General features: G+C 33.7%; 1 protein-coding gene across 1 annotated transcript; it reads right to left on the bottom strand.

Moving 5' to 3' along the window:
• Nucleotides 1-234: 234 nt before the first annotated feature.
• On the bottom strand, nucleotides 235-11,634 carry LOC115244701 (contactin-like). The gene is made up of 14 exons (XM_029822589.1): nucleotides 10,434-11,634; nucleotides 9,929-10,307; nucleotides 9,747-9,849; nucleotides 9,175-9,647; nucleotides 8,819-9,097; nucleotides 8,190-8,639; nucleotides 7,328-8,043; nucleotides 6,627-7,069; nucleotides 3,148-3,356; nucleotides 2,808-2,907; nucleotides 1,857-2,452; nucleotides 1,564-1,698; nucleotides 1,369-1,497; nucleotides 235-1,214 (listed from the first exon to the last, which is right to left on the bottom strand). Exons 1-14 carry the CDS (start codon nucleotides 11,241-11,243, stop codon nucleotides 1,102-1,104), a joined length of 4,935 nt encoding a protein of 1,644 aa, XP_029678449.1. The 5' UTR covers nucleotides 11,244-11,634; the 3' UTR covers nucleotides 235-1,101.
• Nucleotides 11,635-12,365: the final 731 nt, after the last annotated feature.

Raw genomic sequence — 12,365 nt, 5'->3', positions numbered from 1 at the left:
TACACACATATATACAATATAATGAAATTAAAACTATCAAAAGATTCTTATATAACAAAATATTAGAAAAAATATATAAAAATAAACTAAAAATTCCTAGATAAACTAAAGAGATTAAATAAGAATACATTTATTTTTCAATATAAATCAATTTAAGTCTAACAAGAATAAATGTATGTACACAATAAAAATAAAAATGTATGTACATGCTAATTAATTTCGCATTACCACCAATTTCAACTATGCAAAATAATTTGTGTTTATTAGAAAATGGCCAACAGAAACAAATCGTGTAACAAATCATAATTAAACAACGTAAACTATAATCAAACGTTAATCATCTATTTTGCCTGCTTATCAACAAACAAAATTCTAATTCTACATAGTACATCATTCATCATATAACATAAACTAGATAAATAAACAAATAATCAAACAAATATTCTAATTAAAATGAGTTGAAATAAGTGTGAGAAAATAATAACAAGAACTAAATTTCACTAATATAAAGTTCTATACCTAGATGCAAATCATTTTGGAATATTAATTTTGTATATGAAGATATATGATTATTAAATATTTTCAAACATCAATAATTTAAAATACGCTAACATACCATAAAGTAATGATATATTTTGATTTAGTTTTAATAAAGAATTGAGAAAACTATTCCAAAATTCTAATAATAATCGTACCTTGTTAATAAAGACAGATCTGTGTGTTTAGAATTTTAAAGATGTTAATTAAGATGAGATGAATAAGATTGAAGTATATCAAATGTGAGCAATAATCAAATCAAAGACTACAGGTACTTGGTACTTGAATAATAAAATATAAAAAAGCAATGAGAGAGAGAGAAAGAGAGAGAGAGAGAGAGAGAGAGAGAGAGAGAGAGAGAGAGATAAACATTAGTAGGCAGTATTCAGATATATATTTACATTTAAGTTATAAAAATATCCCAAAACATGATATTCTAGTATGAAAAAATTATATACTTATTACTTCAAGCTATTCCTAACATTATTGTTCTCTTGTATTAAAACCACAGATTTCCAGTCTTAAATAGGTATAAACCGACGATGTATCATTGTATTAATACAATTATGTATTTACAGAGATTACCGCTTTTCTCGCTGCTTCATCTAAATTATTCGCTGTGAGAATGGACAATCCAGATTCGGCCAAAACCTTTTTAGCTTCTGTCACATTAGTGCCTAATAAAAAATAAATCGCTACAAAAATACTTGAAATTTATTCGTAAATTATATTGCAATAATACAAGCAAAATAAAATATATAATAAAATTATAAAATCTATGAATAATAAATAAGAAATAAAAAAAAGAATATCGGTATACACACATCTTACCTTCTAGCCTTACAATAAGCGGTATTTGAAGTCCTAAGTTTCGTGATGCTGCGATAATTCCTCTTGCTATCGTTATGCAATTCACGATACCTCCGAAAACGTTAACGAGAATAGCTTTGACTTTTGGATCTAAAGAAAAAAAAGGAATTTATGTTTTATATTCATATTTAAACCATTCTATATTTTGTACTCTACCTTCGCTGAGGATTCTAAACGCTTGAAAGACCTGGTCTTCCTTCACATTACCGCCGACATCTAAAAAATTAGCTGGCAATCCTCCATTTAATTTAATAATATCCATTGTAGCCATGGCTAGACCAGCTCCATTTACTATACATATAAAGATTTATCCCCATATACTTATATACTTATATCAGATATTATTCAAATATATTGAAATACTCATTGATATTTCATAACTTTTTACTCCTTATTTGTTTGTACATTTAATTTATTTGCAATGATGATTATAATAAAATGTATTTTACCTAAGCATCCTATGTTGCCATCCATTCCGATATAATTCAAATTATATCGCAACGCATCCACCTCTCTGGGATCTTTTTCACTAACATCCTCTAAAGCAAACAGATTCTGCTGTCTGAACTGAGCATTATCATCGAATGCGATTTTTGCATCTACCGCTACCACTTGCTTATCCATTGTTTCTACCAGCGGATTGATTTCAATTTGCAGAGCGTCAATATCCACGAACAGTTTCCACAAATTTTTCAATTCATATATGGCTTTGTTAAGGATATCTGGATCGGAGAATCCCAGAAAAGTGCATACATCCTTTGCTATTTCGTCATCGATTCCATGATAAATATCCAATGGAACAGTTTTTATTTGCTCAGGATGTTTCTCCGCAACTGCCTCAATATCCATCCCACCTGCTGGAGATGCTATCAGCACAGGGCCATTATGCTGACGATCCATGAGAATACAGATATAAGTTTCTCGTGCGATATCTACTGACTCGGCTATCATAATCTTCTGTACCAATATGCCATCATTTGATGTCTGTTTAGTAATGAGGCGATGACCTAACATATTCTTCACATAATTGGTAACAGCATCACGACTATTAGAAGGGAAAAGAAGGACGATAACGAATTATATAACATAAAATATTATCTATAATATTTTATATACATGGAAAAAAATATAATCATGTAATATATACATGACATCTCTAATATAAAAATATAAAACGCAACAAAAAAACATTGCCCTTTATTGTTTGTTATTAATTGATATTGTTTCTTTTTATAGAACTGGCGCTTGTAAATAAATATCTCATTATATGGTATGCAAATTGTAATAATGATCTGTTTTTTAATAAACAAAATATTTTAGAGCTATGTGCATGTGTGTGTGTAAAAGAAAGATATTTCGCAAAATATTTTTACAAAAATCTATAATGCTATCAAACTTACTCTTTGGTGAGATGCACACCTCCCTTGAATCCATTATCGAACCAACCCTTACCACGACCTCCTGCTAAGACTTGAGCTTTAATAACAAATTCATCCGCGTCTACAAGAATAAATAAATAGCAAATTATAAAATAAGCACTGTATATGTATATTCAAATAATTTATATAATTATGCAGTTACTTATAATGACTACAAGTAACTGTTAACATATTGACACATATAGGCGCACTTTAACGAATCACTCCATATTCATCTTGAAATTTAACTGTACATTGCGAACATAGAACTTTTCTATGTATTAATATATGCAAAGGTGACAAGGAACACTGAAATACTCACGTAGTTTCTCCAAAGCAGAATTCGTCTTGGTTAGGTCGTCGACGATGGCAAAATTTTGTACTGACACACCTGAATCGCGCAGGAGTTCTTTGCTCTGGTATTCCAACAGATTCAAATTTCTCACGTTTGACACGCAGATGACTTTCGTGGTCTCCTTGAGGAGATGCGCCGAGCGCATTGAGCGACTAAGAATTCGCAGCATGATTAACCTCTAAAAATGTCAACAAAACAAACAGAGTACTCCTTTCGTTCTCGCGATCAATGCTTAAACGATCACCTTTTTTGTACGTATATTCGCAGTTATATGTATCGCTCAATATTGTTATCTCGCCACTATAAAGTTTCAAGAAGATAAATCACCGGCAATCACAGATAAACTGGACAAATTTATATCCATCGTGCATGATCACATGTTCGATACCTCGACACGTGCAGATACAGGCCGTGTTCCGATATTCACTGCCAGTACTAAAAATCTATAGTTTACGTCACATATACTATAGATTTTCAGTACTGGCAGTGAATATCGGAACACGGCCACACATGTCTGTCTATAGCGGTACATACAAACAATGAGCTCTGTTACACGGTACCCTTAAGGTGCCTTTACATGGCAGCGTCAAGCGTCAAGCGTCGAGCGTTAAATTAGATTCTGCGCAATTTTCTGCGCAGACGCTCGACGCTGCCATGTAAAGGCACCTTAACGCTGCCATGTAATGGCACCTTAAGCGGGGAGCATAAGCATAAATTGACCAATCAAATTCCTTATGCTTATGATTATGCGCTTATGCAAAAGTGTGTGCTCCCCGCTTTAGGGCCACCGCACAAGCTTTTCCGTAATGCATTACGTTACGTTAAGTACTGATCCTAAACCTTGGTTGGTTGGTTGCTTGGGTTTTGGGATTGGCTCCAGCGAATACTCGCTATACGGCCATAAACTGGTTTTAAAGATAGAATAATGTCGTATATATGTAGGTTCCTCTTGGGGGAAGGAAGGAATTTGTGTTAGGGAGGTGGTAGGAAAGGAAAAATAGGAAAGCGCAGGCCAGGGGTCGGAGTCGGGAATCGAACCCGAGTTCTCTGGGATGTGAGTCAGGCGCGCTACTCCCTGAGCCACCAGAGGCCCCGATCCTAAACCTAAACTCGTACGTAATCTTAAACTTATATTAGTGATAATCAAAATATTATTTCAAAATGCCTTATTTAACGACGATACATGTGTACATAAAGAAAATATAGGTAAAGTGCTAGCTAACGCTTTTATATAAAAATTATCCACGAAACCGATGGTGGCCAAATACTTTTGAGCGGTAGTGTATATAATGTGAGATACACCTTCTTTTAGAAAAATATGTTTAAAAAAGATGTAAATAACTAAAAATATCTTACATGCAGATTATAAAGCTGTTATAGAAAACAAAGAATAACAATGTTAATATTGTAAAAATTTTGTTATTATACAATGTATATATTTCTGATATAATAATGTATAAAAAAAATATATACGATTAAAGTAATGAATGTACTTCCTACTGCCATATCTATTTTCCTAATTAAACAATCGATGTCAAAGATTTTTCTAGCGACGATTTTAGCACGCGCGTGTACACACATGTACCAAAATTCTGTTTCTTCATTATTTGTGTTATATATATATATAAATTATTATTTATATACACAATATAAATATATATAATATATATAATTTCTGAGACATATCTTGTAGTACACTCATATGAACACTATTATGGTTTATATAAACTTTTATTATATAATATATCTCTGAACTATTCTAATATTATGTATATCAAACAAAAATCAAACAAAAAATATTTATACAAAAAAGCTCTATTTAGAAAGTTTATTGATAATTACGATAATGCATAAAAAAATTAAAAACTAAAATAATTTACAGAGCATTAGAATAGTTCAGTGATTAACAAATATTCGCAATATTATCAAAATTAGCAGAGTGTTCATTACCTACTTCTGTATACATGGACGGAAAATTACGCTGCTTTATACATTATGACATTGTAGTCCTTATTATCTGTTAATTGCCATTAATTCCTACTCATTACTCGTAAACCATAGCATTTTAATATATATGTGTAACTTAGTATTGAATATATATTTTTGCACGAGCGCAATTTATTATAATTTATCCAAGATTTTTATTTCCTTTTTTGTTTTAGACCTATATAATTACATCCATATATGTATATCTAGATCTCAAGTCGTATACACAGTATAACGAAATCGTTTACATAGTATAACGAAACATTTTCTTCATCAGTGTGCTTTTCATTTTTTTGGCAAATAAACAGATTTTTAGTATATATAGTACAATGTAAAGAACAATGAATGTGTTAATTTTTACGGAAAATGCTCGTTTCATAATCTATATAAGAGTCTAAATGTAAAAAGAATTCTTATATCCCTAAATTAATTTTAAATATACATTATTCAATGTACAAGTATGTACCATGTTGGATTTACTTCAAATTATTTTGCTTACCTCAAAAATATACTGTAGAACAGAGCTGCCAGTTCGTGGGAAATGGGAGCCCTCGGGGGCCCCCACGCACGAAGCTACACGTACACGCTATGACATAGCGACTACGTCTGTGTTAGTAAGTCCCGCGGTAAGTGGTGGGGGCTCCCATTTCCCACGAATTGGCAGCTCTGCTGTAGAATATAATTTTATAGTTACACAAAACTTGGCAATTTTTGAATAAAATGTAAACATAACATGAAATTATTAATTAATATTAACATTTGCTTTACGAGAATGAGGAAGTAATAAAAAGATATATATATATATATAAATAGACAAAATATATAAAAATTTTGCACAATTTACTTAAAATACTTCATGTGTATATAATAATTAGTTATATAATAAAGAAATAATAGAGAAATTATTTATGAGAATTTTAAAATATTATTAATATGTATGCCAAAAAGATATATATAAGCAAATAGAATATTTTTTTCTATCATATAGAATAAAAATTATGCTAAACACACATATTATTTTGCGTAATTAGAATAAAAAATGCAAATCAATTTCAGTCTCTTTGTAGACTCATAATATCGTAATGCTTCTTAAAAAAAAGTTGTGGAAGTATTTAAGCAATGAGTTATCGTTGTTAAACATAAAGAACAAAAACGACTGTCATTGCACTACATAGCGCACTAGTAGCATAGCAATATATATTAATTTTTAGGCTATCAAAAAAATGATTAGTTTACTGACATGTGAAATTGCTTAAGCGATCTAAGTGTGTATGAACAAAGAAATCTATAATATCTTATTATAAATCTCATTTTAAAATTTGTATTTTAGTTTTTGTTAAATTTTTTAGTTTGTTCATTTAAGAAATCTGTATAAAATTTACAGCCGTTAAATCTTATTATGACCTACATAATTATTAGGGGTTACTTTACACTATATGTAGCCATAGACCCGTAATAGCAGTAAGAAAGTTATCCCCAGAGCGGCATCCAGAATTTTGTTCCCGGCGCTGCTTCTGAAGGCTGCGGCATCGCCCATCTGGAATGTATGAGTGGGACTCGACATACGACCGTCGCCACCGTTACTGAACGCGAGCACTCTCAAGTGATACGCCTTGCCCGGGCTCAGATTCTTGATATCAGCTTCCAGCTTGGAGCCGCCTGGTATTATTGTATCGTTCGCTGTGCTCATGTCTTGATCGACTTCCCACACACGTATTTTGTATCCGATTAGCGGTTCCTCCTCGAAACTTGGCTGTACATAACGCCAAACGACTCTCACCGTCGACGGGTTCACGCCGTACACATTCACCGAAGACGGCGGATTTTGCGGCGCTTTGCGGTAAGTTCGCTCCAGATATCGTTCGCTTTCCGGACCTTCTCCGGCGGAGTTGTAGGCCATCACCTTTATAGAATTAATGATCTTTATTTAAATTTAAATTTGCCACAACTTCAAATATTTTCCGCTTTTATTTTTTAAATAATATTATATATACAAGCATAAATAAATATTTTTAATCATCAGAGATTAATTTAAGAGAAATTATTAGAGAAATATTTTTTAAAACAAATTAATTCTCTTTAATCAGATAGCTTTTTTAGTAAATTTTTTTTGGTATATGTTCTAATAGAAATTCAAATAAAAAATTCTTCTACACTTTACCTTTACGTAATAATATGTATCTGGTTGCAATCCAACTACTAATGACCAAGGACGAGTGGTGCGCGATAAGTAATAAGTAGCGTCTTCTTCGCGGTTACTTTCCTTCCAGTATTTGATCCTATGTCCAATCAGCTTGCCTCGCACTCGTTCACGAGTTTGTTCAATCGGCAGCCAACTGACGTTCAAGCTGGTGCTGTTATAGCTCAAGGCAAACACTTGTTGCGGTGCGACTTGCGGCATATCCTCCGCGCTGTACACTGTCATGTTTTCCGATATAGGACCCTCGCCTATCGCGTTAATCGCTTGTACTTTCACTTCGTATTCCGTGTAGTAATACTTCGGTTGGATCGACAAGACGCTGCTACCGACATTGCCATATTCCTTTAAAGATAACGACTGGTACTCCGTGTCGTGTCCTTTGCGACGCCAGAATATTTTGTAATATGTTCCAGGACCATTTTGCTCGGATGGACTAAGAGGATCCCATGTGATTGTAAGGTCTCCAATCTTTCCTCCACCACCACTAATATTCGACGGTGATTTTGTGGGTTTGTCGGACGGAGTACTATATTGAGGTGAAGGAGACGATGGAGGACCATAACCAAGTTCATTGAAGGCTAGCACACGAAACTCATATATAGTGTAAGGACTGAGAACGTTTTCTAGGAACGCCTCTTTTCGGCCATTGTATCTATCCATCTCAATAGCTGTAATATCTACAAATAATAATAAAATAAACATGAATTGGTTTTGAAAGTATTCTCAGTATTAAAAGCATATTAAAAAGATAATTAATAAGTATCCTTATTGTTAAAATAATTCTTATAAAAAAATATATAATTATTGAAACTGGGGAACTTACTTTCTACGAGAGGAAACCACGTGCGATTCCAATTTGTACGCGCACTAATTGCGTACATAGTTATCAGTCTACCGTTCAAGGCACCATCGGTCCATCGTAATGTGGCTGAAGTTTTGACAATATTCACAACCTGCACTCCACCAGGTGGTCCCGGTGGCCCGTGCACGATCAGATTGGTCTTGCTCGATATTTCACCAACAGCGCTTTTCAAGATACACCCGTATTCGCCGGATTCAGCGAACGTGGCATTTATAATGTCTAGATATTCACCATCAATGTGCCATCGCGGATTATTTTGCAAATCTTTATCGCGAATACGTATACCATTATGCGTCCAAATATACGCCACATCTAACATTTCGTCTGTGTGGCCCAAGCAACGCAATGTCTGATTAAAATTATAGGACACAATTATTTGTGGCGGCAATCTTTCAATAAGTTGTGGTCCGCCTGTATGAATAATTTTAAATAATCAGTTGCTGAACAACTTAAAATATGCATAAATGACAAATCCTTAATACGGTTAATTGCTTTGATAATTTAACTTAATATATATCTTGTGTGCTTTTCTTACAAAATGTCATTTGTAAATTTATAAAAATATTTAAAATATAAAATTATTAACTTACGTAGTACAATTAATCGTCCACGAGTTTCATCGCTGCCGTACTGATTCGTTGCTGTGCACACATATGTTCCTTCATCGTCTCGTGATACCGGGCTAATGATGAGGTTTCCGGTTTCCAGAATTCTTCTCCTACCGCCTGATCCGATCACGTTTCCATCTTTCTTCCATACGAATTTCGGCCTAGGCGCGGCTTCGGGTTTACATACAATTGTGACATTACCACCTTCCGCCGCATATGTTTCGGATTCCATAGGCCGCTTCTTAAAAGAAGGTTTCAACGCTGAAATGTTGAAGAAACATTACTTCTTATGTGGCTCTCATTATCATGATATAATTGAAAGAACTGTAAATATTCACATAGGACTCTAAGTTGCGCCGATGAATATGTTGTCTTCAGCTGATTTCTCGCACGACACTGATACATAGCATGATCCTTTTCAGAATCCAGATGCTTTATATTTAGTACATTATCTTGTATAGTGTAACGATTCCTATCTTCAGGCGGCAGAGTATACATGTCCAAAAGTTCTCCGTTTCTGAACCAACTATAAGTAACATCTGGTATGCCAAATGCTTCACAGGTCCAGGTTAGATCTGCCCTGTTATCCATGTGTTTGTCCACCAACGGGATAGTAAAATTAGGCGCTGCTTGTATGGTCAATCGTACGGAATTCTCGATTGACAGTCTGTCGTTGTACACCCGGCAAACATATTCGCCTTGATCCTCCACACGAACACGAGGTATTATCAACACCCGATTATAACTCGTCGCGTACGCACCGCGCGGCAAGACAGAACCCCTTCTTGTCCAATTGTATGAGGGAACGGGACTAAATGCAAATAAATTATTAATTATAATTACAAAAATGTTCATACATCTTTATATATATAAAAAATATATATATATATATATATATATATAAACTTACTATCCAAATGCAATACATTCCAATCTAACTTCCTCTCCAGCTATTGGTGCTTCTGGAAACGCCTTTGGGAAATTATTGGGAAACTTCAGCTGCTGGAATGAGGCTGAAAAATTTAGAAAGTGATGAAGTTTACTATTCTATTGTTACACAGATATTTTTAAAAAATAATTCAGAATAATTACAGTGCATATTCACTCTTAACGGAAAGAATGGCCCGTTACGTCCAGTATCAGATGCGACACTTTGAACATTGCACGAATAGTTTCCTCGGTCGATCGTTTCCAGTGTAGAGAAGTAAAGCGCTCCATCATGCGAAACAAATACGCGTTTATCCTCTTCGACAAAATTGGGAAAATAATCGCGCGCCCAGTAATACTTTACACCCGGAAAATGTTGCGGTGGATCACAATAAACTGCTTTACCCCAGTGATTATCTCCACGTTCCTCAGAACGTTTTAAATTAAATTCTAGGATATATCCAAATGACAATTCAACACTCTCAGATATAATTGTACCAAATTTATTAGTAGCCTTGCAATGATACGAGCCACGATCTTCTGTCTGTAAATAAATAACATATAATTAATAATACAATATAATCAGTACAACATAAATACAAATAACATTAAAACAAGAAATAATCTACATATTTATTACGTGTTTGAAAAAAACTAGAAAAATCTTTACTTGTTCAGGCTCATAAATGATCAATGTTCCGCCGCTCACAGTATATCTGCTATTTGAAAGAGGATCTATTTTTGTTGCAATAAGCCGATCATTTTCATAATCTTCTTTAAACCATTCATAGGTTGGAGTAGGGTAGCCACCTGCTAGACAACTCAGGGAAACATCATTACTTATCCTTCTCTTTGATACGTCAAATACTTTGCTTATAGGTTGTTTTATAAAATATGGTCCTCTAGGTATTTGAAGAGGGTTATCAATATCAATGCCATATTGATAAGTACGATCATCATCTACCAAGTTATGAAGAGTAGCAATGGGTGCTTCGCAAATATATAAGAGCGCTTCTCTGCCAGTGACCTTTTCTAATCCCCAACGCTGAAGGTTATTAGAATAGGAGTATGCCAAATAATCTCTTCCTATTATATTGTCATTGGGTTCAGGTAGAAAGGCATTATCCATATTTATTAAGGTTGTACTATCAGCCTCATTTATCCATAAGCCACTCTGTAGTTTTACTCCAGTATACCATCTACGATGTTGCGGATCCTGCCATAGCAATTGATAGAGTACAAATCCATGCTCCTCTATTGTATTAATAGTAAGTAGATCACTTTGAAATGCTTGACAATTCCTTCGTGCATCCTCTCGCGGTCTCAGCGGACTCTTGATAAAACGATAGCATGATTCTTGAAATTGCATCCAATGTTGAGGGCACTCATAAGTTGGTTCTCCGTACAAAATATTTTGTGCAAACGCAGGTAATAAAAGAATTAGCGAGAATGCCACGCTACTCAATAAATAAGACATCATTCTGGACACCTTGTAACGTATTATGCAATAAACATTTTAGAAGTATCAAATTATAATTTACAGTATTATACCACTGATACTGATTGAGAATATTGTTTAACAAAAATGCGATTATGACAAAAATAGAACTGATAAAATTCAGCTCTTAGACACTCCCCCTAGATGACTACCTTGTTAACCTGTGCCTGTGCCACTTTGTTCATTCGTTTTACATATATAATAATTCGTTTAAGATATTCACTGTGAGAGTTCTGATTAAGATATTTATTTAAACATACTGGATCTCATACTGGATACAATAAAGCGCGAATCAAGCTTAAGGAATAAAATAAAAAATGTCAAATATATAAAAGCGTTTGATTACAAACGCGACGCTACATCGCCGGACACTCCCTATGACGAATAATGGCGGAAACCGACGAATGCTGATCGTCGGTACCTATTTATCATCGATACCGAATAAAGCGCGCGAAATATTTGTTTCAAAAGAAAATCGTGGCCTCTCTCTCTCTCTCTCTCTCTCTCTCTCTCTCACGATATACTTAATCATAAAAATTAAATAATTATACAAAATAAGAGACTCATCCCTAATAGTGCATTAGAGAATGATCCCGTAATATTTCTCGTAGTCATGTCTCGAAAATTAAGACGTAAAACGTACGCATGAGTGTATATGCATCACTTTTAAATGTCTATCTGTTCAAGTGTCGAATGACAACTTCTTCTTTTTCTATATGGTTGATTAGGCTTCAATAAAGAATTTGTCTATACGCCAGTTGGTTGTCGAATGACAAAAATAAATATTCTTTATACTTGCTTACATTAATGTACAAAGCATTGTCCCAAATAGCAAAAGTAGTCATTTTGACGTCAAATTAAGTCAAAAAGACTACTTTTGCTACCTGGGATGATTATGTACAAAATTATTTATAAATTATTTATAAGGAATTATATATAATATAGTTATTACATAATTACATATTACAATGTAATTATTAATTATGTAATTATGTAATTACATTGGAATTACCCAGTGAGCAATAAGTTATCAAAAAGAGTTCTTAAGGTGCCTTTACATGGCAGTTCTGCGCAATTTTCTACGCAGACGCTCGACGCTTGACG

Source organism: Formica exsecta, unplaced genomic scaffold, assembly GCF_003651465.1.
Source record: "Formica exsecta isolate Colony F162 unplaced genomic scaffold, ASM365146v1 scaffold83, whole genome shotgun sequence".
NCBI lineage: Eukaryota > Metazoa > Arthropoda > Insecta > Hymenoptera > Formicidae > Formica > Formica exsecta.
This window is presented reverse-complemented; position numbering and strand designations above follow the sequence as displayed.